Below are 27,003 nucleotides of genomic sequence, written 5' to 3' on the forward strand. Positions count from 1 at the left end.
TATTTTTGGGTTCGAGTCAAAATCAGATCGATCCGTTTAACATGATTAATAAACTTGTCAAAATTAGGTTATCTAAAATAGACCCGTCAATTTCGGAATTTTTTTTTATAGAATTTTTGTAAACGATTTTTATTTAACTCTATTATGAGAATATGAGAAATGATTAGGTGAGGGAATTTGGTGAGGGAATGACTTGGCATAATCTTATTCGCTGAAAAAATCAAATAATTTCTCTATTTTCTCTCTTTCCTCCCACTTTTACATTTTTCAACCAATGAATGATGTCAAGCTATTCTCTCACCAAATTCCCTCACTCTATCGCTACTCCTCTATTATTATGTTGGGTTCATGTCATTTTGATACAAATAGAATGATATTTTTATATAGAATTGAATTCGAGTTGAGTTAGGTGGTCAATTCGGTTAGTATGAGTTAATTAAAAATGAACCGATGATAAAGTTGTTCTATGTCATTCTTTTTTTATAGTTAATTATGACTTTAAATATTTAAAATTTGGGAGATAAATAATATTGAGGATTGATTAGAATTTTAATTTATATTATTTAAGTTTATAAATTATGAGTAATGATAGTAACGCTTAACCGTTGTGGATTTGAAATTTTCTATTTTATGAACTCTTCTTTCTTTGACTTATTGAATTTTTTTATTTTTTTTATAGAAATATATATTATCTTTAATTATTAATATTTACAAATAATAATATATTTTTATATTAATATATATTGATATATGTAGTTCAAATTATATTTAGGATTTAAGTACAAATTTTTGGGTTTAGCATTTAGGATATTTTTAATTATTAATATTTATAAATAATAGTATTATTATATTTTTTATATAAATATATATTTATATAACTAACTTAAGTTTAGGGTATATAATTTAATGTTTAAAGTATAAGACTTAGGGTTTAGGATTTTTATATGAATATATATTTATATAATTAGTTTAGGATTTAGAGTATCTTTAATTATTAATATTTGTAAATAATAATATTATTAATTTATTATATTTTTTTTATAATTATTAATATTTGTAAATAATAATATTATTAATTTATTATATTTTTTTTATATGAATATGTATTTATATAATTAGTTTAGGGTGTAGGATATATGATTTATGGTTGAAGATTTAGGGTATAAAGTTTAGGATTTATGATTTTTTTATATGAATATATATTTAGTTTAGAGTTTAGGGTATATAATTTATGATTTAAAGTTTAAAGATTATGATATAAAAAACTTATTCTTGTAATTTTTTTTTTTTGGTAATGTTATGAAGTATGTCTTGAAGAAAATTTTACTGCTCCATCTGTATGGATTTTGTTATTATTATATTTTATAATTCCATCACAATATTTAAGTAAATTTTATTATTGCAGTAATTTATTTTTATTCAAAATTTTAATTATAAAGTTAAACATTGTTATAATATTATTTTATTTATTTTTATGGTAGAAATGAAAGTGAGAAAGGATAGAAAAGAAAGGAGAATATATAATATTAATAATGATTTTTTTTCTAACATAGATTTAGGAAAAATAAAATAAAAATATTAATAAGACGTGTTTAAGGAGGATAAAAATTATTAATAAGATTTAGGAATTAATTATATAAAATAATAAATATTATTAAAATTAGAATTTAAGAAAAAAAAACTAGGTCAAGAAAGAGGAGGGAAGAAAGAGTTGAGTAGAGAAACAAGAGGGAAATAAAAATTCAAATTCCGTGTAGGTAACGCTCTAGATTAGCGTTACTTATATCTTCTTATAAATTATAAGTCAAATGCTCAATTCAAATATAAATCTGTAATTTCTTGATAATTTGAGTTCCTTAATAGTAAAGTTTGATTTGCATAATGAATAAGGAGAGAAAACGTTCACGATCACGCTTGTCTGTGGTATCATATGCGGTGAAAGAAAAAGAAGAAACGAGAGAGAGTAAACGAGAGGAAGGAGCAATAATGAAGAAACAGAGACATGAAGAAGTAGAGAGAAATTATATGCCGGAGACATTGTTTGATTTTCTTAACAACATGATAACTTCCGATGAAGCTAATAAAATGAATCTCTCATCGGAGCCATTGATGAATGACCAAGTTAGTCTTTGCACTTACACTCAGAAGAACATGGCTGCATCAGGGAGTCAAGATTCACTCAAAATCTAAATCCTTAATATAACAAATGCTATGTGTTTTTTATTTTAGTTCCTATTTAATTAGGACTATTTGTTTTGACTCCATCCTTTCTTTTCTTAAAGTTTTTAAAGGATGAAATATATTTTTTATTGACCATACAAAAAAAATACTTATTATGATATTTCAAAAGAGATTGAGAATTAACCAATTATACTTCATCTACATTGGATATGGCTCTCCTATTAATTTTATAGGTTTCTATTTGAGCATTCCATTTTCTAGTCCTCAATTTTCAATTTGCTTGATTAGAAAGTAATAAGCTTTTAGGTTCTAGCCATCTGTGTAGGTCAATCATCAAAGGAGGGAACAAAACCATTTTCAAATTTTGTTCTTCTTTCTTGCTTGTTCCATATCAAATTTTGATTTTTTTGAGATTTAAAAAATACTTTGTTCGATAAAAAAATATATTATTTGGGTTTTAATTTGTTAAAATATTATAATATTTTTTATTTAAAGTTTAAATATTTTAAAGATAAAATAAATATATAAATTATAACATTAAAAATGATAATTGTAAACAAAATATTTTTGAAAATAAGAATGCTAGAGATTAGAAAGGATAGAATTATCTTATTGGGGGTATTTATTGAGACTCATTGTGATTTTAAAAATTGGTACAATTTTATATCTTAAATAGGTGACACTAATATTTTATTTATTTATTTATAAATATCACTTATATAATAAGTTAATGAAATTTGAAGTTTGAAATTGTTATGGCTAGAATAATACTGATGCGATAAGAGATAATTTATAAAACTAAGTAAAAATTGAAAAAAAAAAATCTAAATAAAAGACATACATGAAACTAATGATAAGATCTATGTTAGGGATCTCCTCTTTATATATCATATACTCTTTCATATATGACAGACTGAAAAAACATTACACGTAAAACCAAACTTTAAAAAGCTACAAATATCCTAAAGATTAAGGATTATTCATCAATATATAAGCATACATTAGAATTATCCATAAATAAGAACATTACACAATTCTAAATCCAAGCCTAAATTCTAAACTAGGGACGGATCTATGTAAGGGCTCGGGTGGGCTGAAACCCACCCGAAAAAAAAATGGTTCAAATTTGACAATACTCTCTCATTTCTTAAAAAATTTCAATATAATTCACTGTTTTTTTTTTATCAAATTATTACAAATAATGGTAAAACTTATCTTTATACACTCATTCTATTCAAAAAAAAAAAAATCATTAATTTTTTAAGCTTACACCAAATTATTTTTAAGCCCACCTTAGTCCTAAATCCTAGGTCTGTTCCGACTCTAAACTGACCTGAATAATCGAACGATGAGACGGCCGACCAATGACGAGTTCAAACGAGACGAACGAACAGACGGACAATTCCCGGTTGAAGTGGTGCGGGTTAAAATGAGACGTTGGAGAGTGGAGAAATCGAATTTGAAACGTTTTATAACGAGGGTCAAAATTAGATTTTGAATTTATAATTTGATCTGCTCGCAACGAGCATTACACGGTTTTCGTATCACTAATGATCGCACATCAGTGATAAATGTGTTATCATGGGCGTGTCTGACATTTCAGAGGGCAAAAAATATTCTTTTTATTTTTACAAAATTTATCAACCCGTTGGCTTTTTTTTTAGGGCAATTTAATCAAATTTTCCCAATACTCCACGTTCAAAATTCGAGTCTCATTTAATTAAAAAAAAAAAAAAAAAAAAAAACCGCAATGATAAGGTAATAAAAAATTAAAAATCAAGAAGACCCTTTCTCTTCCTCGTTTTCCCTCCAATATAAACCCCCAAATCATCTTTTATACAGACCAGTTTGAAAGATAGTAAATTTCATTGGAGATAATTCATGACGAGTAAGCTCAAGGTTGATGAACTTCGAACGGAGCTCGAAAACCGAGGCCTCAGCAGTGGCGGCACCAAGCCAAAACTTGTACGGTTCACTCTTCACTTCGCACTCTACATTTTCAGTTTATCTAACTTTCTGTTTTCAGGTAAAAAGGCTTGAAGCAGCCATTCGCAAAGAGATCAAGCAATCGAAAGTATTAGAAGATGATTCTTCTACTAGGAACAAACGACAGAGGGAATCCGAGGACGGAGTTCCAACCGGTTCTGACAAAATCAGGGCAATGGACAAGTTCCGGGCCATGAATGTTCAGAACCTCCGAGAACATGCATCTCTTAGGGGAATCTCTACTAGCGGGACTAAGAAGGAGCTCCTAGAAAGACTATGTGCTGATTCAGAAAACGACCTTAACAATGGTGATAACTTTGCAGACCAAAAAGAGGAGGTTACTAATTTCAAGGAAGAGAAACTAGTTACTGCAACAAAGAAGGGTGCTGCAGTATTGGATCAATGTCTGCCGGATGATGTTCAGGCTCAATTCCATGTCTTGGAGGAGGTATAATGATTTAGACTTGTTCAGAATCAGACCCATTTCAATGAATTCAACTTGTTACTTGTTTCATCTGAATGTTCTTAGGGTGATGATATTTATGATGCCATGCTGAACCAGACAAATGTAAGAGACAACAACAACAAGTTCTATGTCATCCAACTACTAGGTGTCACATTCCTGCACTGATTGTTGTTGTTTGGGTTCATTTAATTGACTCATTTATGCATTTTCGGTTTATTTTGATATATGGAAACATTCTTATGTTGGGAGTTAATGTCAGAATCTGATGATGGTTCAAGATATATGGTATACACTAGATGGGGTAGAGTTGGTGTAAAAGGTCAGAATAAGATTTTTGGCCCCTACACTTCAAAAGATTCTGCAATCCAGCAGTTTGAATCTAAGTTCTATACTAAAACTAAGAACGACTGGTCGGACCGAAAAGAAGAGTTTGTCTCACATCCAAAGTGCTACACCTGGTTGGAAATGGACTACACTAGCCAAGAAAATGACTCATTTGTAAGAAATACTTTGTGTTGTAAAAATAGACAGAATGGATTTTCATTGATTAAATATATGCTCGTGAAATTCATGACTCTTATGTGCAATGATTCCTGTTATCAGACCAAAAGAGAGACTTGTGAAATTCCTCGGAATTTGGAAACAAAACTAGAAGCTCCTGTTGCAAAATTCATCTCTCTTATCTGCAATATCAGCATGATGAGGCGTCAAATGATGGAAATAGGTTGGTTTTCAGTTGCCCACTCATGACTTGTTTCAGACATAGTTATTTGAATTTGAAGTAGATTATATTAGCATCCTGGATGATAGCGTCCTTAATTTGACTTTTATCTATTGAGCTTGAGATGACTTCTGTTGCAAATCCATGTGGTTATAGGGTACAATGCTGAGAAGCTTCCTCTTGGTAAACTTAGCAAGTCCACTATTTCAAAGGCAAGCTATCAAGTCATGTTTTACCTTTAAGATATAAATATATTTTCTCTTTATATTCAGTAAGGTTTGTAAAGGAAAAAAAGCTAAACACTGTCCTGTATTTCTTCTCTTTTAGCTTTAGTATGTGATGTGAGGTTTTCATCTGAAATTTCTACAGGGGTACGGTGTATTGAAAAGAATTGCAGACATGATCGGTCAATTAGATAGAAAAACTATAGAGCAACTCAGTGGGTAAGATTGGCTAACTAGTTATTCTCCGTGTTTTGCACGAATAATGCCTTTTGGGTGCCTTGGTTGGCATGTATTTGAAGTGTTCTCTAAGACATATTTGTGTTTCAACATTTTCATTCCAGGGAATTCTACACAGTCATTCCTCATGACTTTGGATTTAAGAAAATGCGTGAGTCTTTTAGCCATTTTCAGTATTTCATGAATGGATAAAATTACATAGCTTCTTGTGTTTCAATGTGAAATGGCAGGAGACTTTGTTATTGACACCCCACAAAAGTTAAAAAGCAAATTGGAAATGGTAATCTAATAATGCATATTCGATTCTCTATACAGTCCTTCCTAGATTCTTTTTGGTTTATTTTCAATTCGATTCCATTTGAAGGTTGAAGCACTGGGTGAAATTGAACTTGCTTCAAAGTTGTTGAAGGATGATATAGACACGCAGGTACTTTCCTGAAACTATAAATATGTTAATAAACCTATTTATGTAATAATGTAAATATCTTTACATGCATCTTGATCTTTTCTTTTTAGTCTATTTTTGTCCTTGTTTCTACCTGCTGATGCATTCTCTATCTTTGGAACATTATTTCTTTTGGATTTCTAAAATTAAGGAAGTAAAAAAAGTGAATGTTTCACTAAGATTGTATACAGATGATATAATGAGTTTACATTAAATGCAGAACCTCTCTTGTTTTTCCTTCATATAAATGCATGTGAAAAAATATAAATAGAATTGAATGTTGAGGAGATTATCCATAGAAACTTATTGATGAATTACGTTTTAGAATGACTGTTAAATAAAAATGTCAAAACTTATAATTGGAATGGGAGTTTGAGACGTGTGTATTTTGGAACAAAAATACACGGGATTCATTTTTGGAGATACCATAACAGTAGGAGGAACAAGAGATTTAACCTCCATATATATTTTGACTGTTGTCAGATTTATGCATATTCTGTTTTTGCCATGAAAAACAGGATGATCCGTTATATTCTCATTATCAACGCCTTAATTGTCATTTGACTCATGTTGAAGCTGATTCAAGGGAATTCCTTATGGTACTATTCTTCTCTCTTTCTTTCTGGCTGAAATATGTAGATTTATCCATTTACTGTACTTGTAAACTTTGTCTTGATTCTTTGTGGTGGTATTGGATAATGCTTAGATTGAGAGATACATGAAGAACACTCATGCGAAAACGCATTCAGACTACACTGTTGATATCGCTCAGATATTCAGGGTATCAAGGGAGGGTGAAGATGATTGTTTCAAGAAGGTGAGCAGTAATTTATACACAACAATTTCTTTCTTTTTTTCTTCAACAATTTGATCTCCTTTGTCCAACACAGTTCTCTAGTACCAAAAACCGAATGCTGTTGTGGCATGGTTCGCGTCTGACAAACTGGGCTGGAATTCTATCTCGAGGTTATAATATAACTTTTCCGATACAGAAACTAAAACAATAAGTGTTTCAAATGGGATATTTTTTGGCACGTTGATAGATTATTTAACTGTCAACTAATGATCAGGATTACGCATTGCTCCACCTGAAGCACCTGTAACGGGATACATGTTTGGAAAAGGCGTGTATTTTGCAGACATGTTCTCCAAAAGTGCAAACTATTGTTACGCAAGCAATTCGTCTCCTGTTGGCGTACTACTCCTTTGCGAGGTTTGTTAATTTGAATTAATCTTGGACTCTATAATATTTGTTTGAAGTGAAGATCTTTAGGCTTATAGATTGTTGAACATGTTATACTTTTAGGTGGCACTTGGAGATATGGCAGAGTTACAATCTGCTGACTACAATGCTGACAATTTACCAGAGGGAAAATTGAGGTACAACATTTATTTTACTATAGTAAAACTTGTAATTTTTGAACCATGGTAAATGCGATCTACTCGTTCTACTATGGTTTTAATGAAACTCAATTTAGAAAAACAATAAAATAAGAACTTTTAATTTTTATAGGGCATAAATAATGCTGACTAACAACATTTGGTTCAAATTCATAACTGTAATATGATATATATCCCTTTCTTCTTAAAGTAGGAAACTGTTACTTTATCACAATCACGATACCATTAGAAATCCATTAAAGTTGATACTAAATATTTTATCCCCTTCATTTAGTAATTATTTTCTCGATCATGATCTAGTTTATTTGGTGTAAAGATTATTTTATTGATTATGATCCATATTGATTTTTTCTAATCATGATCTGGATAATAAAATGTGACAACAATAGGCCTTTCTTGTTCTTCTTCTCATAACGGTTGCTTATGAATCTCTTGCAGCACAAAAGGCATTGGTGCAACTGCTCCAGATTCTTCCGAGTTTCAAACACTTGAAAATGGGGTGGTTGTTCCTCTTGGAAAACCGAAACAGCAGATGAGAAAAAGAGTAAGATTTTGCCTTTCTTTTATCTCTATATTTTACAATTCTCTTCTGCTGATTCTGTTGCCCATAAAAATTATATCAACAAAATGGGGGTATTTGCAGGGGGCCTTATTGTACAACGAATACATTGTTTACAATGTAGATCAAATCAGGATGCGCTATGTTATTCAAGTCAACTTCAAATATTAGCTGCCAAAGACATATGGTACGAGTTAGCCTTTATCGGGTTTTCCATAATTATACATGCTGCATTGTTTTCGCTTGCTTGTAAAATTTTGGAGGGGTAACTTGTAATAACTTGTCTTTTGGGGGTGGGTAATCATATTCTCATTTTGTGTTTTTTCACAATGGTGTTTGATACTGGCTAGTTTTCACATATAACTAATTATACAATTTCAAAACATCAAAATGGCTCATCAAACAATAATTTAGTCTTATTATCACAAAATCAATCCCACACCAAAATATCCTGAACTTAAACATAGTGTTCATGTTCAGACAGTGTTACAACTTCAGCATTTACATTTATGATTTACACACTTGATAAAAATCACATAGAGTTTGTTCTACTCGGTTATCGCCTTTGAGATCTTGGTGTCCCCTAACCTAAAAAACGGTAAGATCCAAACCAATCGGTTTGGGTATCACATGACCCATAGCGGTTGATTTAGGTAATTAGTTTGATTTTCAGTTTCAAAAAATTTCAACTCGAAATAGATCGGTTTTGAGTACCAACAAAAAAAAAAGAATCAAACTTTTCGAAAATGAAGTATTTGAATATCTGGTTCATACGAATTAGAAAGGTTGAGAATGTATATTCTAAAATATTATTTATTATGTTATTATTTGTACATGATGTGATATATATTTGAAGCCGGTCTTTTTATATATATATATATATATATATATATATATATATATATGGATAATTATAGAGAACATTTTTCGGCATGGTTTACCAACCTATATTTCACTTATATTTAGAATTTTTTGTATAGATCCTTTCGATATCGCATGATTGGTTTATTCAGTGTATTTTACTTCTCTAATCGTTATGGAACTCAAACGAGTTTGTATTTGGAGTCAATCTAAAACAAAATCAATATTGTCGGATATTCTCTATTGGAATTTTAATTTTTACAAATTTGTCGTACTATTTAATATCTAGGTTCTTAGATATTTTTTTTGATTTGGAATTAATTTAAAGTTTTTACTTTTATTTTGTTTATGCAGTAGTCAATTGGGCTCAACTCTTGCAAGTGAAAATGTGTATCCTAAAACATTTATATTTTTTAAAATATTTTTCTGTTTATTTCTTTCTTCTTGGACATTATTTTATTTTTTTTAAATATTAGTTTAAAATATAACTCAAAATGAGAAATCAAAATATTAGTCTTATTATCACAAAATCAATGACATGTATGTAGGCATAAACATTTTACGTTTTCACAACCTTTTCTTACGATCCATTGTCGATATCACGGAAATGGAAATTGGACGATGTTTGTGCCTCGTCACAATAACAAATTCTAAATATACAAACCCCAAGGTCTGGACTAGAACAAAAGTTAGCACAATCTGCTTGAGTCTTACATTTAGGATTTGCACTTAATTGAGTGATCATGCCTATAAATACATAAAAAAAATATTAATTATTATGAACAAATATAATATAAAATAACAAGTATGGTAAGATGCTAATACCTAGCAAAATAATAGTAACCAATAGATTCATCTTGATAAGGGCACTCTTTTCCATGTTATATTTTTTATGTTTAAAATTTGTATGTTCTAGGCAAGCTATATGTTGTATTATTTATAGTAGATTTTTGTTTTATTAAATTTTTTTTAATTAATTAGTTGTTACTGTAATCTCTTTAAGATTTTGAAATTATTAATTAATAACATTAAAAAATCTTTTAAAAAGTTAATAAAAAGTTGTTGAAATTACATATAAATGGTAAATAGTTTAATATGTTTCAATTTATTTATATAGAGAGAGATAGAAAGAGAGGTATCACACATTGACTTTCACTTGTTAAGAAATAATAAATCACTTAAACAAGGACAGAATATTATCGAATATGACTTTCTTTCTAATTTTTTATATTTATAATTTTCTCTCTTCTCTAATCTTTTACATGATAATTTGTTTCATGTGGATGTCAGGTGGGGTTCGTTGAGAAGTCGTTGTCCCAACGTCGCTCTCCTTTTTATATATATATATATATATATATATATAATTTTTCGCAAACAATTCGACATATGCGTTGTAATGGAAGGACTCAATAATCTAATATTAAACATTATTATATACAGATATTTCCCCCATTTGTCTAGGTTTTTATAATCTAAATTAAAGTGTAAACTTGAACTCTTTCCTTTTAATTTTTAGAAAATGAAGAACTTTTTTTATTTAAAGAAACAGTATAAACGTTATGGGCACACAAATCCCATTATGCGTGCTATTTTCTCTTCCAACCGGATTCTATTCGCAAACTCATCTTGCGTTTAGATTTTAGACGACTCTCCCTTTCAGCGCAAATATACGTTGGCACTGTTCATTCTTCATTCTGGCCATTTTTTTAAAATGGTCCTTAATCTATTTATTTTTTTATTTTTTAATATAATCTTAAATATCTATAATGCAAATTTATCATCTAACATTTTTTTACTTTTAAAATAAAAATTATAATATTTTTTAAATGTATAATTAAATCATTAAATTATATAATTTATCTAATTTATTTTATAAATTTATATTTTTATGTTACGAATAAATATAGAAATTTTTTTTTTTTTTTTTTTTATAAATAATGTTTGTTTTAATATATTATGTTTGTTTATTTAAATATATTATTAAATTATTTGGTTGATTATAAATTATTGATATATAATTAATTTTATCTTTATTTTATTAAATGAATAAAAAAATATTGTAGTTAAATATGTAAAGTTGATAAATATATAGATAATATTAATAAGATTAAAAAGTTAGTGTAAGAAAAAATATTTTTTTGAGTTTGAAAATGAGTTTTTTGGTTGGAAAAAAATTACTGTTATGACGTTTACTGCATTTTGAATTTGAAAATGAATTTGTGAGTTGGAAATGGTATTACCAATATTAAAATAAATTAAATATTATTATGTTAGTAATATTTATAATAAATTTGATTTTTGTAACTGTTTGTGTGAGTGGTTATGGTAATATCTTGTAGGATATTAGATTAATTTTTTAATCCACTAAATATATCAAATAGTTCCAGGAGATAAATGTCTAATTCCGATTATAATGTTTTAAGTTGAAATTAAGATACTTACGGGTGAGAATTGATAGACGATATTAAAAATAAAATAATAATAGAATTTTGGTTTTTAATGGTTTGACTAAGTGGTTATTGGTAATATCTTTAACATATACTCTTATGAATTTTATAATCTAAAAAGAAGTTTAATTGGTTATTGATTTAGGAATAATTTTTTTTTTCAATAAAAAACGAACTGCACCTCACGTACAGAAGAAATTTAGGGACAACTATAAATATAATCGTAATTAAATTTTAAAATTTCTGAAGAGTTATATATTTATGTAGTGATAAGACCTTTTATTTTTATTAAATGAAAGAAATTAATATTTGAATATTAAGGACATGTTAAATTTTTATGTTTTTTTTTGTAAACAAAGTTTCAAATGATGAATATTTGAAAATTGAAAAGAGTTTTCTTTTTCTTTTTTTTATTTGTACTCATAAACATTTTTTATAATACTAATCTAATAAATAAGAACATCCTTTATCATCATACTTTAATAAAAAAAAAATAGTCTAACTAATCACAACTGAATAATATTGAAAATTGAAAAATAAAAATAAAATGAATGATAAAATATTACTTCATTTTTCTCATTTTTGTACACACCACTACAAAAACTAATCTTTATTTATTTTTTCTTATCACTATTACTTATATTTATTATTAAAGCTTTAGAATTGGAATTAAAATGTGAGAAAACAAAACCTATTAAAATAACACAGTGATAAGAGTAGTTTAAGAGACGAAGATGTTACGAGTTAGATTATATCTAGAAACGCTTTGAATATAAACGGATGACCATGAATAATCATGACTATGAAATATCATGCTCCTTAGTTTAAAATAAAAAATTGAGAAAACAGATTAATACTTACGAATTAACCGCAATGTTGAAAGTTATAATAAATTTGTTTAGCCTAAATAAAATCAATCTTAGATGTTATGTACTATTTCACAATTATTTTGATCTATTTTTATTTTATTTTAAATTTTTGATCAATAAATTATACTTTGTTCAATTCTCTATAACATGTAATTATTTTCCCAAAATATATATATATATATTTTTTGATTTTTTTTCCATGTATGATTTTTTTAGAAAATGATTATTCCTTTTATTTAAAAAACAATTATATTTTAACAAATAAAAACAAACTATTCTTTCTAATTACATGTTACAACAATATTAATTTCTTTTTTTTCCGATTCAACCGATGGTTGACTAGGGTAGAGCGGAATGATATTTGTGTTCCTGTTCTAAGTTTGTATCTATTATGTCAAAAAAAAATTAATAAACACAATTAAATATATAAGAGTTTTAAGTTTATTTATATATAGAGAAGAAATTTGAGAGAGAAAATATGGAATGGAATAATGTGACATAATCTGATTAACTAAAAAAATAATAGTTTTTTTTTATTTTTTCTCTCCTTACCCTTTATATTTTTTTTCAAGGAGGAGTGATGGTAACATATCATTCTCTATTCTATTTACTCTCTCAAATTTTTAAATTTAAAAAAAATATATATATATATACATTAATTTTATCATTGAAATATAACATTTTCAAATAAAGTAATATGTACAAAGTAAGTTTAGACTTTAGAGGGAAAATTGAACTTTTTGACTTTAAAATAAAAAAGCAAGTAGTGCTTCGCACAGAACCAGCAATCAACCACTCTTCTTCATTTCCTTCCTTACGAAGCCAATGAAGAAGATGAAAAAGAAACCTTTTCTGAAATATATATATACTCAAATCTCTTCATATCATCTTCAACAACCACTTCATGGCGAGTAAACTCAAGGTTGAAGAACTCCGAGCCGAGCTCCAAAAGCGCAGCCTCAACACTACTGGCACCAAGCCTATCCTTGTACAGAGGCTTGAAGCGGCCATTCTCAAAGAGACCAATCAATCCAAAAACGATTCTTCTGGGGACAAACGACCGAGAGAACCCAACGATGGAGTTGATCCAAACGGGTCTGAAAAAATCAGGGCCATGGACAAGTTTCGGTCCATGAATGTTCAGCAGCTTCGAGACCAGGCATCTCTTAAGGGAATTTCTGTTAATGGGTCTAAGAAAGAATTACTAGAAAGACTCTGTCTTGATTCAGAGAAAAAAGATGAGGTTACTAGTAATGAAAAGGAAGAGAAAATAGTTACTGCTACAAAGAAGGGTGCTGCTGTATTGGATCAATGGTTGTCGGATGATATTAAGGCTCAATTCCATGTCTTACAGCAGGTAGATTGATTTGAATTAACATTAGTAATGTACATTTTTCCTTTACTTATTTCATCTGAATTGATTTTAGGGTGATGATATTTATGATGCAACTCTGAACCAGACAAATGTAGGAGATAACAACAATAAGTTCTATCTCATCCAAGCTTTAGGTGATATTTCTTTTTTGATAGTTAGAGGATGACAAGTATCATCTATATTGCAAGATTCTTATGTTGGGAATTAATGTCAGAATCTGATGGTGGTGGAAGATATATGGTATATAACAGATGGGGTAGAGTTGGTGTAAAAGGCCAGGATAAGATTTCTGGCCCTTACACTTCGAAAGAACCTGCAATCCAGGAGTTTAAATCTAAGTTTTTTAGTAAAACTAAGAATCATTGGTCCAACAGGAAAGAGTTTATCTTTCACCCAAAGTGCTACGCTTGGTTGGAAATGGACTACACTAGCCAAGAAAAAGATTCACCCGTAAGCAATACTTTTGTATTTTCAAATGTATAGAACAATCTGAATTCATTGCTTAAATGTATATGCTTCCTGTTACAGACTAAAATCGATACTGGTGAAACTTCTTTGAATTGTGAGACAAAACTGGAGTCAACTGTTGCAAAATTCATCTCTCTTGTCTGCAATGTCAACATGATGAAGCAACAAATGATGGAAATTGGTTTGTTTTTTCAGTCTTTCCACTTATGACTTGTTCATTTTATGTTTATCGTGTTTGAGATGACTGTTGTTGCAGGATACAATGCTGAGAAGCTTCCTCTTGGTAAACTTAGCAAGTCCACTATTTCAAAGGCAAGTTGTGCTTGATCTTAATGTCATTTCTTATAAGTCTTAACATAGTTATGCTTTACTTTAATAATGTGATGTAATGCTTTGATCTCAATTTCTTTACAGGGATATGATGTATTGAAAAGAATTGCAGATGTAATTGGTCAGTCAGATAGACAAATTCTAGAGCAATTGAGTGGGTAAGACTACTAGCTAAACGAGTGAATAGTGTCTTCATGTTATTTACTCATTGGTTCTCTAAAAGACATTTGTGGTTCTTCACCATTTTGATTGCAGGGAATTCTACACTGTCATTCCTCATGACTTTGGGTTTAAGAAGATGCGTGAGTCTCTTATCCATCTTGATCATTGGTTCGTGATTAAAATGGCATAGCTTCTTATGTGTTTTGGATGTGTAATTGGCAGGAGACTTCGTCATTGACACCCCACAGAAGTTAAAAAGCAAATTGGAAATGGTAAATGCATTTCGATTTTCTTTACAATCCAATATTGCATGTAACATAGATTTAAAGTCAATTTCCTTTTGTAGGTTGAAGCACTAGGTGAAATTGAACTTGCTTCGAAGTTGTTGAAGGACAATACAGGAACTCAGGTACATTGTGTGTGTTCTTTCTATTTGAATGTGGATTTTCACTTTGATTTTGGAATCACTGTTAGATATAATAATTGGAATGAGAATTTGAGACATGGGTAATTTGGAAATATCACAATCTACTCTCTGTTTTTGCCATGGAAACAGGATGATCCGTTATATTCACATTATCGACGCCTTAATTGTCAATTGGCTCCTGTTGAAGCTGATTCAAAGGAATTCCTTATGGTACTTATACTAAACAATTTTGTATATTTTTTTTTGTCTTGATTCTTCCTTATGGCGATTCTGCCATTTCTTAGATTGATAGGTACATGAAGAACACTCATGCAAAAACTCATTCAAAATACACGGTTGATATCAGTCAGATATTTCGGGTGTCAAGGGAGGGGGAAGATGATCGTTACAAGAAGGTGAGAAACAATTTAATACATTAATTCTCTAATCTTGTATTTAGTCATGTTGTTCTTGTTGTTGAGCAGTTTTCGAGTACAAAAAACAGAATGCTTTTGTGGCATGGTTCTCGCTTGACAAACTGGACTGGAATTCTATCTCAAGGTAAGTATAATAATTTAGTTTTCATCTGTTAAAAAGAAAACTACTAGTTGTGAACTCGTAAACTATTTGATCAGGCTTACGCATAGCTCCACCTGAAGCACCTGTAAACGGATACATGTTTGGAAAAGGCGTTTATTTTGCAGACATGTTCTCCAAAAGTGCAAACTATTGCTGCGCAAGCAGCACGTCTCCTGTTGGCGTATTACTCCTTTGTGAGGTGAATTTTCTTTTATATCAAATCTTTGTGAAATGGATTAATTGTATTAATTTTCTTGAACATGTTTTTGTAGGTGGCACTTGGGGATATGGCGCAGTTACTAACCGCCAACTGCCATGCTGACAATTTACCCGAGGGAAAATTGAGGTGATTACTCGCACAATTTCTTTCCTTTTCCTTCTCCTTTTATTTTGTGATATTGAAGTAGATTTTCGCGTTTTGATTTTCTTGCAGCACGAAAGGTGTTGGCGTAACTGCCCCAGATGATTCAGAGTTTGAAACACTTGAAAATGGAGTGGTGGTTCCTCTAGGAAAACCGAAAAAACAATTGAGCCAAAAAGTAAGATTTGCATTTAAATTTCTATATTTGGACAATTTAACCAAATAATGTGTTTTATTTTCTAGGTATCTCTACTTTACAACGAATACATAGTTTATAGCGTGGATCAAATAAGGATGCGTTACGTTATTCAAGTCAACTTCAAGTTTTAGCGGTCAAAGTTCACGAGATTTCATCAGATTGGGTCGGTTCAACTGTTTGTATTGCATTATTGTAAATTGTAATTGTTTCTTTTTTTTCAAATGCATGTTGGAATGTAATGTAATGTATTAATATCTACTGATAGAGTCTTGTATAATAGAATAATGTTTCAAAAATATGTGATGTTTAATATTTCATCTTAATTAAATAAATAAAATTAGTTATAATTTGGTTGTTGTGGGTTAAGCTTCATTTGTTAAATGAGCTTTTTCTTATATGTTTAACTTATACTGTGTTTATGAATTATTAATTACAATAAACAATGGCACAAAAATATATTTATTATTCTTGTCTCGATCTTTTTCGAGAATTTAATTTACTACAATTTTTATCTAATTTGATTTAAAAGAATTCTCGCTATCTTGTTCACTATATTTTCTAAAAAAAAAATTATATAATTTTTTTTCTCAAATTATATTAAAAATTTATTTTATTATAAAGAAATAAATTTAAAATTATTATAAAATATAAGATAAATAAATAGGAAGGATTTATATATATTTAATTGTGTTTTTATTTTTCAGGATTGAGATTGAACGAGGAATACAAATATCATCCCCACCAATTCCTGGTCAACCAACGAGTCATGCCGGAAAGAAAAACCTTCTCTAACAGAATACTTTGAACATCCTTAATTAAAGGTCGGTTTAAGAGAGCAAGACATCACGAGAGTAATTTCATCTGAAAACGCTTTGATTGGAAAAGAGCATTTAAAATAACACTAGGGTTGTTTTGAATATAATTTCTGAAATTTAGGGTCCAATTCGAACATTTAAAAAGGCTCCCCTATTTTTCCTTTCTCTCTCCCGATTCTCAACTTGCTCAAGGCGAAACTAATTGGGAATTCAATCGTTCGGCGGCGATTAATAAGCGTCCCTGTTTCTTCTTCTCAATTTTCACACATTGAAGAGGTAATTATAAGATCAAATTAACCTACTTTATTCCTTTATGTTAATATTAGGGTTCTTCGTAAACCTACTTTCACTGATTAAGTTATAATGTTAGGGTTTTTTTCGTTTTTATAATTCTATCGCACACAACCTGTTCGACGAAATGCTAAACAGTAGTTATTTGATGGGTTTTAGAGGAAATATGTTGCATTTCCTGGGTTTCTAAGAACAGATAGATATTGCAATCGTTTTCAGTCCTCTTTGATGACTTAATATGTGCAGAGATAAACATGGGTGATGATAGACAAGCTTTAATGGATATTGACAATTCAGAAGAACCACAACAAGAAGATATGATTGCTTGTGTTGTAGCTCTTGAAACTGCTCTACTCCCATGTTTACCTGCAAGAGAGCTTCAAGCAATTGATAGATCTCCTCATCCCTCACACCAGAGTCAGTATTTTGTTTGATGATGATGATTATACATTAGTTGTTTTCTTGTTCTTATCATTGGATTGGATTGTATGTATGTATGATCAGTTGATGTTGAAAGGCATGCTAGAGACTTTATGGAGGCTGCGAAAAAACTTCAGGTCTATTTCATTGGATTACAACGCGAAGATCAACCGCCGCCTACTGAAATAGATAAGCTACACAAGGTAATTTGTAAATTGTTTTTGGTGAATATGCTTAATTGTGGTTTGGTAAAGTATGGTGAATGATGATAAGTTTTGATGGGTTGTTAGGAAATTGGTGTAATGGAAGAAGAAATAAGGGTTAAATCTGATCTGATTGAGAAACAAATTAGATTGATTCAAGGATGGAAAGGGGAGTTGCAGGACCAATTGGACAAACACAACTCTGAGTTAGAAAAGGTTTAGTAGCAGACTAGGTTGTTAAGGTTCGGGTTTTTGGATAAATTTAATTTCGACTCATCATACATCCGACCCCTACTACGTCGGTTATACTCAACCAAGATCATATTTCCCGACTGAATGTTGAGATATTGAGTCTGAATGTACTAGATATTGAGTCTGATTGATAATTGTTGGGACATCTGATCCTATATATTTGCATGTTTTAAATTAAATTTAAATCAATTAATTAAATATTTCATATCTAAATCAATTAGTTAAACAAAATCATGAAATTTAAGTTCATATACCTAAAAAACATTTGTTGGGTCAAATTTCGGTTCCAACTGTGTTATTTAGATTTTTCTGCTTTAATTTGAGGTGATTGTTATCTTTTTATATTATAATATGCACTTTTGTCTTATTTATTTCTAAAATATCATAGATGGAATCTGCTCCACCAAAAATATGAATGGTAAAATTAGATAGTTAATTTTAAATTATAATTGATTTAGTTATAAATAATAACTATTTTATATATAATTAAGTAATTAAAAAATAACAAATGACACAAAAAAAATAATTATAAAATAAACATACATAAATAGTTTATTTTAAATTTATAATTATAATTAAATTTTATTCATTTAAAATTGTATAAAATTAAAATAATTTATAATCTCACAAAATTTAAAGATTTGAATTTAAAATACAAGAATTTATTTGAGTTATCAAATAGTCTTTCTTTTTTTATAAATATATAATTTAAGAATAAATTCGATGTTTTAAATAGAGATATTTATAATTGGAAACACTATACCATTTCATTGTCAAACTATATGGATTCCTTTTAGTCCACAAAAAGTAATAATTGAGAGAATTTTATTTGCAGGTCATATTAATATTAAAATAATAATTATTAATGTTAAGGTTCAATGAATAATAATAATTTATTTATTTATTTTTCATTTTATTTGTGTGTGTGAGAAAACGTTGGGTTCTAATTATTCTATAGAGCAGGGATGAATCTATATAAGGGTTCGGGTGGGCTGAAGCCCACCCCGAAAAGAAAAAAAATAATAATTTATTTTTTTATTTTTACGGTAGAAATATAACCTTGCCCTTAATTTCTTAAAAAAAATTAAATAATATAATTTATTGTTTTTTATTTAATTATTAAAAAAAATGATATAATTTTATTTTTATATATACTTGTTTTTTTCAAAAAAAATTCCTTATTATTTTAAGTCCACCCTAATTTATTTTCAAGCCCACCCCAGTTCGAAATCCTGGGTCCGTTCCTGCTATAGAGTACGACTAATTCTCGCAGATTAAGTATAGTAAATGAACCCGTTCTATCACTGAGCTACTAAGGAAGAATGAACTTAAAGAAGTAGACTCTCGTTATTTGGACCAACTTATGACTAAATAAAAAAGGAGTTCGTCTCTTTTTCACATACACCGAAAGAAAATGGTATGATAATATAGCCTGCAAAAATACTTAACCATTAATCATGGACCTAATTTGTCGTCGGATGTGTTTGAACTCAAGATATAAAAGAGGCTGCGAAGCTAAAAAAAAAAAAAAAAAAAAAAAAAAAAAAAAAAAAAAAAAAAGATTAATATTAATAATAATAATAATAATAATTGTTCATTGAAGCAAAGACTTAAAACCAGAAGATTTGTCTTCGTCAAAAAGAGTCTCCTTTGAAACTTTCTTTCAATAAAAGGCGGCCAAAATACCTTTCTGCCCCGTTTGACCCAGTTAATATGAAGTAACTTATGAGTATTATTTGTTTATAATTTATTCTTAACTCATTTAATTAAAAAATAAAATAACTTTATAGAAAGTTAGAGGGTTATACCCTATTTTAGTCTAGTGACAAAAAGAGGTGAATACCCCCAACTCTTTAAGATCTTAGGTTTGAGCCCGAGCACGTCAAATGGTAAGTTTCACTCGTCTGGTTAATTAGATGAATAGTAGCACTCCAAAGATTAAGCGAACCAGAAATCAGCGTTTTCATATAAAAAAAAATCAATTATTGAATTACTTACTTTTCCAAGTGGGGGAGGTAGAGAATGTTCATTTTATTTATTTAGGCAGACCAGAATGCCTAATTAACCACCTCCACAACTCAATCGACCGGACCGTGCTCTTCAATAATCGGTATCCACATATATTATAATTTTTGTTTTTAATCATTACATTAATCTATCTATCTATCTATCTTTATTTTATTATAATCACTAGTGGTGGTCTTTTATTATACACATAAGCAACCACTTGTGTTATTTTAACATTAACTTATCTTCCTTCAAAATTAAATTTAATAATGTCAACTCATAAACTTTATTAAAACTAAAACTAAATAATATTGACTATTTCATAACACCACAGTACATATTTAGTTTTTATTAATATATATTATCTCATTTAAGAAATATATTTGAAAAGAAACATTAATTAATACTATGAGTATTTTATTATAAAATTGTATAGTGTAAAATATTTTTAAAATAATAGTTTTAAAATTAGAAGGTTACTTGTATTAATTTGATACATCGTCTACCCTAAATATGAATTGAAACATAATTATGAGAAATACAAAATTAGTAAAATAAAGTTGGAATGAGTGAACGGCTCTATGTCTCCGCGGGCAGGTGTCACCACTGATATTTTTTAATTAAATTAATAATTTAGATAAAATAAAATAAAAGGAATAAAAGACAAATTTGACCCGGCTCTTCTTTCTTTAGAGTGGCCTCTCGCGATTTCGAAAACGCCTCTCCCCTGCTCTATATATAAGACTGCGTTTTATCATCTTCATATTCACTTAAAATTATTTATTTCTTTGAATAATAATAATTAATATAATAGAAATGGCTGCTTCTTCTTCTTCTTCTATGGCTAAGATGATTTCCAATTTCTCTGTTTCTATTCTTACAAGGTAAGTTATAAGTTTCATTTATGATCATATGATTCACTAATTTAGTTTCATTAAATAATGTTTTCTAAATCAATTAAAATGATGATAATCAGGCGAGGATATGCTTCTTCAGCCGCGGTCGGGGAAAGCAGCAGCAAGACATTAATGAACAACAACAAGAAGAAATCGCCCGTTTCATGGGTGCCGGATCCTAAAACCGGTTACTACATGCCCGAGAATCGCATTCATCAACAACAACAACTTGATCGCGACGTCGTCGCAGAGATTCTCATCAAGAACAACAACAAGAACTAAAACATATGTTATTCCGAATTCCTCTATTTGCTACCTGATGAGTTTACGAATTCATTAATATTATTGTTGGATTGGATCATCACAATTAAAGTTGGTAATTTATTTCTATTAATAAATTAACTACTTCATTCCATTTCTTCATTAAAGTTTACCTCAATAGATAGATTCCACTAATTAAGAATTATAAAAAAACACATGAAAAGTTACAAACAAATTATATATCAAGTTATCGAGCTCGTAGAATTAACAAGAAAATTAATAAATTCGGACTTTCCAGAACGAATATAATAACTTACTAAAGTAGGTTGACATGGTATGTATAAATAATTTTAATAAGAGCTCTTAATTAATTATTTTAAAAAAATATTATGGTTATAATTTAAATTGAATCTAGCTAATTAAGCTAATAATATGAAAAAATTGAACTAATTAAAAAATTAATATATATGTACAAACTTTAAATTAAACTTAATTCATTATTGGGTCCTATTATATAATAGTAATAATGTAATTGTATATATTTTTTTTAAACATGGAATGTTAGGTTAGCATCTTTTAGATGATGTCCCAATTCACTAGGTGATAGTATTAACTAAAATTAAGGCTAACTTATTTTTAATCATTTTGTAACAAAAGTGTAGTAGTGCACCTTTATTGTGAATGAATTCTTTGTTTAATCAAATGGATAAGGGTCGTGTTATATATTTTAAATATTTTAAAAAGAGAATATTTTGAACGAACATGGAAGATTTTTTTTGTGTGTGATGGAAAAATGTTTGGGGTCATGGTATAATTAATACAATAGAAAAGAAAGTAAAAATAAATAATTTTGAAAACAATAATAAAACATGGTTAAGAAAATATGATGAGAATCTTTTGGGGAAAAGACATAGAATGTGCATATTATTGATTTGGTCTGTTTATTATGTCTTTGTATTATCTATGCCGACATACACATGATGAAAAGAACATCCCAATGGGTAGATTCAAGGAACCAACCCATAATTATACGTTCTTATCTCAATTTTCATTTGAACCAATAATAATAATAATAATAATTGTGAGTAATGAAAATGGATAATCTAAATTATAAGATAATAAGCCATCAGAAAATAAATCAGCTAAGTAGAAAATTTGTTTGATTAATCATATAAATTATAGCCAACAATACAAGATACTCAAAGAGTCATTAAACACGAACAGATTAGCTATTTGAGAAATAACAATAAAAACATAAATCAAGAGTGTTTATTCCATATTTACTTTCATTTGAGTAATAGAATTCAAATCAAGTAATACGCCTGGCACAAAAGTAACTCTAAATTAACATTATGGGATGAGTCAGCCCTGTATCCTATGTAACAAAGGACTTGAGATTGGCCAGATCTTGAACTTATCATTCAGAGCGGAGGAGGAACCTTGTAAAGATTGTATCGATTCTTATCAAAAATAAATAAATAAAAAGATGAGGTTGTTCAACAAGGGCTTCTAGCAGTGATAGCTGAACTAACCAGATGGGCGTCCAAAACCTGAATCTGACATTTGAATTGGAAATCAACATCGGCTATCCAAAAAACGCAGACTGAAGCTACGAATCAAAAAATGCAACACAACCCTTTCCTCTTCGAGATACCCTTTACTAGCATAATCATTGTTATTGAAATTCTTATAATGAAAAGCTTCAACTGAGGTTAATATTTTTTTTATAGGTATCCTTATCATCACTATCTGGAAATATAATATCCCAGCACGGTAGATTTGAGAACGGAAATCAAGGAAGGCTGGCGCAATAGAAGACTCAGCCCCTTTGATAAATTCAATACAATGCTACAAGGTTGTTCTTTGCATCTTGCAAAAAAAAATGGATTGGTCCTAATCCACAAACCCAAAGAGGGATGTACCCAGAGAAAACCAAGGGTTCAGCAAGACATGGGATTACTAGATCCACCTATCATCGCCGGCATAACCAAAATATCTCTAAAAAGTGTGAGTCATTAGAAACTTAAACCATCTCCAGAAAATGTGACCCCTTTCCCTTCTATAAAAATCAAGTCTTCCTGAAGAGCCCTCCAACAATTTAACACATTCTAACATCTTGCTATACATAATTTCAGATCGATTAATAGAAGAATTATAACTCATTGTGTTTATGCCAAAATAAAAAGAAAAGAAATAGCCTTTACTCGATTGCATGGTATTCTATTGATATTATTCTTTATCTCAGAGGAATTCTTTTTCGTCAGATTTCATTCTCTTATTTTTTGTTAGCATTAACGAGTTTGAAAATCCTAAAAAAACAATAAATTCACTTTCTGTCTTATCGATTTTAAAAACAATAAATTCACTTTCTGTCTTATTGATTTTCTCGAATCTATATTAATAATCAAGATTCTAAAAATTGTTATCTTCATCAACCTAATTTTTTTAGTTAATTCTGGTCCGACCTATTGAACCGGATTTTAATTTTTAGAGTCCAAAAACATAGATTAGTTAGCTGCAGTATTTGTTGGGCAGTTAGGTCGCATTTTAACTCATCGGGAAATGAGGATGGTTTGAGATTGCCTTTCAGAATTGTAGATGCAGAAGAAATTACGCCAAAAACCTTTCTTTCTTTTTTTAATTAAGGAGAACTGATACCAGACTTTCGATTCCATTCAAAATGCTTCTAATAGGAATCTAACCGTGACATTTTGGCCTGACCGCCCATTTGGAGGCTTCTCTTCCATTGAGCAGATTTTTAATGTTCTGCTCCAAGACAATGTTAGAATATAGAATACACTTATTGCAAGTTTCTCTGTTTTGTCCGCTCTTTTCAGGTTTATCCTCTGTTTTGTCTTCTTGCAAGTTTTTTTATTGTAATGACTACATGATTTGCTATCTAAAATGCGGTCTCATTTTCTTTCGGCATGTATCAGGGATTGTTTCAGTCTGCATGAAAGGCGAGGACTTGGATAGACTGAATCTCCCGTTATCGGGAGAAGGAAGACGATGCATCGGCAACCTTCGCCTATTTTCGGGGTCCAACCGCGTATTTTAAAACTCGTATAGAAAATGCACCTTAGATAAATGAGGATCTTGAGTTATATCAAATAAATCATACATTTCTTCTTTTGATAATTTATACATTTATACAAACAAAATAAGTGGATAAATATACTTTTGTTCTAATTATCAACCTTCAATTTAAGATTTTTAAATTAGAATCGAAAATTAGCATCAATTGAGCTAATTTAGGGTTAGGTTAAAAATCAGACTACCAATAAGATTAAGATGAAATCTTTCAACTTATTGAACAGATAATTAAGGTTCATCTTGAACTGCTCAATTAATACAATTTTACAGAGATGGATCAATGAATAAATCTACTGAAAATCATAACTACACACCTGAAGATCAATCAATCGATCGATAGATCGAGCTGAGAATCAATCTAGAAAGGTAGAAATCAACCGATTCAATTTCATCATCTTCTTCCAACTTTCTCCATTCAAGCAATCAAATCCACATCCACACTGCGGACTTTCATAAAACTCATCGATTCCAAACGAAGCCGATGCGATCCCAACTGACAACTGAAGTTCATCGCCGTATCGACGAACCTCCTGAATATTCCACCAGAACAAGAGCGCATTAACACTGATTCCTTTCAAATCATAGATCTTATCTTCACTTATAACACCTGTGATGACGGATTTATACTTCAATTGATATCCTTCCACGCTATAACTACAGGTATCCTTAAGATAAACCTTGAATTTTCCTGTGTTTCGATTGATCTCGTATCCTGTTACACTTTTTGGTAGAAGACCTACCGGAAAATCGTACTGTTGCAGGACATCGTAGACGGTGAGTGCATCTTCGTGTTCCGACGAGGAGGATGAGACAACGCCGGCGATGAAGACGGCGAGGAAGATGAGAGATGAGAAGGATCGAAGGAGTTTCATGATGGTTTTAGGGTACAAGTGTTCGACGAAATGCCACAAAGAGAGGTTTTTAGCTCTTCTCCTTTAATTTAATAAATAAATATTTTATATAATTATTTTCAGAGAGGATAGTGGCCACGCGCAGCACGGGGAAATTTGATAACATGACCCTCAAAATACCCAATTTCCCATATTTAACCTTAGAAATTTTCATTTTTATTTTTAACCTTTTTTTAATTTTTTTTCCAATTTTACCTTTAATAACCTTTTTATTTATTTTTTTATTTTTTATTTTTTTTTTTCATTTCCCTTTTCTCTCCCGATCTCTTCCCGCCGACACAGACCCCACGCCGCCTTCCCCCTTCGAAGAACACCCCGCTGCTAGGGCTACGCTTGGACTTTTGAAACTGAAGCCCATTAGTGAAGAATACCCCGCTGCTAGGGCTAATATAGGCGCTTGAAGAAAGGGAGACGAACCAAGCTCTATATTCTCTTTTGATTGAAAACCAAATCTCTATATTCTCCAATTCTTTGTTCAAGCTCCAGGCGGCCGACCTCTAGTTTTGTGAAGCAGCGACAATCCAGTTGAAGACTAGGATCATCAATTTGTTTATCCGCTCAATGTAAGTTTTGCTACAGCTATGGGGCGTGGGGGGTTGAGCGTGGTTCTTGGGCGTGGGGGGTTGAGCGTGGGTCTTGGGCGTGGGGGGTTGAGCGTGGGTCTTGGGCGTGGGGGGTTGAGCGTGGGTCTTGGGCGTGGGGGGTTGAGCGTCGTTCTTGGGCGTGGGGGTGGGCGTGGGGGGTTGAGCGTGGGTCTTGAGCGTGAGGCGTTGGGCGTGGGTCTTGGGCGTGGGGCGTTGAGCGTGGGTATTGGGCGTTGAGCGTGGGTCTTGGGCGTGGTATACAGTGAAGTGCGAAATATTAAACAAGTTGCTTTAATGTAACACAATTTTGTTCTTTAAATACATACATTGGTAGTCATCTCATTTTCTCTAACAGGCATCTCTCTATGTCTCCACATATGGGTTCTGAATCTTATAAGTTCCTCCACTCCTGATTGCAAGACTTTTATATTTTTCTTATCACATTAAGACTTTCCATTTGGTAATGTTGTTTTAGGATTTGGTTACAGAAAAAATAAGAAAAAGAATAATTAAAATGTTTGTATTTTCTAAACATAGAATTTATAAAGTGGCATTTGTATTCGATTTGAAAATTATATTTGGTATACTCAAGTTATTCAATTATGAACATCTTATATGTTTATGTTGATTTTCTTTTGTATTTGTTCTCCAATGCTCATTAGTTGAGCTAATTTTGGTTGATAAAATGTTTTTTAATTCTTAATTAAGATTAATTAAAACCTCTTAAATATCTCACCCAACTTATTCTAATAATAATGAAAGGCCTAATTTTACTATTACACATCAACAACAGTGGAATTGTTTCAGAAATAAAAGGGATGATCCATGACATATATGGAAAAGAGTGAATTGTTTATTACATAGAATCTTGGGGACATTATATTATAACAATTGAACAAGACCAAAAGAAATGGGGGATGGGGCTCCTAAACCATGGTCTAGGGCAAATCACTAATGAACCAACAACTTGAAGTCAGAATTAGGGTCAAGTTT

The 27,003-nt window shown here is 30.1% G+C and overlaps 5 protein-coding genes across 5 annotated transcripts; 4 read left to right on the plus strand and 1 right to left on the minus strand.

The window, feature by feature from the left end:
* Positions 1-3,939: 3,939 nt before the first annotated feature.
* LOC124911586 (poly [ADP-ribose] polymerase 2-like) lies at positions 3,940-8,715 on the plus strand. Its single transcript, XM_047452088.1, has 17 exons — positions 3,940-4,146; positions 4,208-4,615; positions 4,697-4,778; positions 4,893-5,131; positions 5,237-5,357; positions 5,511-5,566; positions 5,724-5,797; positions 5,920-5,966; positions 6,046-6,095; positions 6,180-6,242; positions 6,779-6,859; positions 6,967-7,077; positions 7,151-7,226; positions 7,331-7,473; positions 7,567-7,640; positions 8,100-8,205; positions 8,305-8,715. The coding sequence occupies exons 1-17, from the start codon at positions 4,063-4,065 to the stop codon at positions 8,389-8,391; spliced, it is 1,902 nt and encodes a 633-aa protein (XP_047308044.1). The 5' UTR covers positions 3,940-4,062; the 3' UTR covers positions 8,392-8,715.
* Positions 8,716-13,230: 4,515 nt separating this feature from the next.
* LOC124911436 (poly [ADP-ribose] polymerase 2-like) lies at positions 13,231-16,612 on the plus strand. Its single transcript, XM_047451918.1, has 16 exons — positions 13,231-13,754; positions 13,825-13,906; positions 13,987-14,222; positions 14,301-14,421; positions 14,497-14,552; positions 14,655-14,728; positions 14,826-14,872; positions 14,955-15,004; positions 15,079-15,141; positions 15,289-15,369; positions 15,444-15,554; positions 15,624-15,699; positions 15,774-15,916; positions 15,990-16,063; positions 16,151-16,256; positions 16,322-16,612. The coding sequence occupies exons 1-16, from the start codon at positions 13,302-13,304 to the stop codon at positions 16,406-16,408; spliced, it is 1,860 nt and encodes a 619-aa protein (XP_047307874.1). The 5' UTR covers positions 13,231-13,301; the 3' UTR covers positions 16,409-16,612.
* Positions 16,613-17,349: 737 nt separating this feature from the next.
* Positions 17,350-18,437, plus strand: LOC124912359 (mediator of RNA polymerase II transcription subunit 28). Its single transcript, XM_047452969.1, has 4 exons — positions 17,350-17,368; positions 17,652-17,800; positions 17,888-18,006; positions 18,094-18,437. The coding sequence occupies exons 2-4, from the start codon at positions 17,662-17,664 to the stop codon at positions 18,226-18,228; spliced, it is 393 nt and encodes a 130-aa protein (XP_047308925.1). The 5' UTR covers positions 17,350-17,368; positions 17,652-17,661; the 3' UTR covers positions 18,229-18,437.
* A 2,576-nt stretch (positions 18,438-21,013) lies between these two features.
* LOC124912636 (late embryogenesis abundant protein Lea5-like) lies at positions 21,014-21,597 on the plus strand. The gene is made up of 2 exons (XM_047453281.1): positions 21,014-21,149; positions 21,242-21,597. Exons 1-2 carry the CDS (start codon positions 21,082-21,084, stop codon positions 21,441-21,443), a joined length of 270 nt encoding a protein of 89 aa, XP_047309237.1. The 5' UTR covers positions 21,014-21,081; the 3' UTR covers positions 21,444-21,597.
* Positions 21,598-24,679: 3,082 nt separating this feature from the next.
* LOC124912151 (uncharacterized protein At5g01610-like) lies at positions 24,680-25,431 on the minus strand. Its single transcript, XM_047452714.1, has one exon. It carries the CDS (start codon positions 25,385-25,387, stop codon positions 24,869-24,871), a length of 519 nt encoding a protein of 172 aa, XP_047308670.1. The 5' UTR covers positions 25,388-25,431; the 3' UTR covers positions 24,680-24,868.
* Positions 25,432-27,003: the final 1,572 nt, after the last annotated feature.

This window comes from Impatiens glandulifera, chromosome 8 (genome assembly GCF_907164915.1).
Source record: "Impatiens glandulifera chromosome 8, dImpGla2.1, whole genome shotgun sequence".
NCBI lineage: Eukaryota > Viridiplantae > Streptophyta > Magnoliopsida > Ericales > Balsaminaceae > Impatiens > Impatiens glandulifera.

Bases quoted from the DNA above. Each gene is read 5' to 3' on its own strand.
- LOC124911436 (XM_047451918.1), top strand. From the start codon at position 13,302: ATGGCGAGTAAACTCAAGGTTGAAGAACTCCGAGCCGAGCTCCAAAAG. The intron at 15,370-15,443 runs GTACTTATACTA...GCCATTTCTTAG, and splicing joins ATTCAAAGGAATTCCTTATG to ATTGATAGGTACATGAAGAA. The intron at 15,917-15,989 runs GTGAATTTTCTT...ATGTTTTTGTAG, and splicing joins GCGTATTACTCCTTTGTGAG to GTGGCACTTGGGGATATGGC.
- LOC124912636 (XM_047453281.1), top strand. From the start codon at position 21,082: ATGGCTGCTTCTTCTTCTTCTTCTATGGCTAAGATGATTTCCAATTTC. The intron at 21,150-21,241 runs GTAAGTTATAAG...GATGATAATCAG, and splicing joins TCTGTTTCTATTCTTACAAG to GCGAGGATATGCTTCTTCAG.
- LOC124912151 (XM_047452714.1), bottom strand. From the start codon at position 25,387: ATGAAACTCCTTCGATCCTTCTCATCTCTCATCTTCCTCGCCGTCTTC.
- LOC124911586 (XM_047452088.1), top strand. From the start codon at position 4,063: ATGACGAGTAAGCTCAAGGTTGATGAACTTCGAACGGAGCTCGAAAAC. The intron at 5,358-5,510 runs GTTGGTTTTCAG...ATGTGGTTATAG, and splicing joins GCGTCAAATGATGGAAATAG to GGTACAATGCTGAGAAGCTT. The intron at 7,227-7,330 runs GTTATAATATAA...ACTAATGATCAG, and splicing joins GGCTGGAATTCTATCTCGAG to GATTACGCATTGCTCCACCT.
- LOC124912359 (XM_047452969.1), top strand. From the start codon at position 17,662: ATGGATATTGACAATTCAGAAGAACCACAACAAGAAGATATGATTGCT. The intron at 17,801-17,887 runs GTCAGTATTTTG...ATGTATGATCAG, and splicing joins TCCTCATCCCTCACACCAGA to TTGATGTTGAAAGGCATGCT. The intron at 18,007-18,093 runs GTAATTTGTAAA...ATGGGTTGTTAG, and splicing joins AAATAGATAAGCTACACAAG to GAAATTGGTGTAATGGAAGA.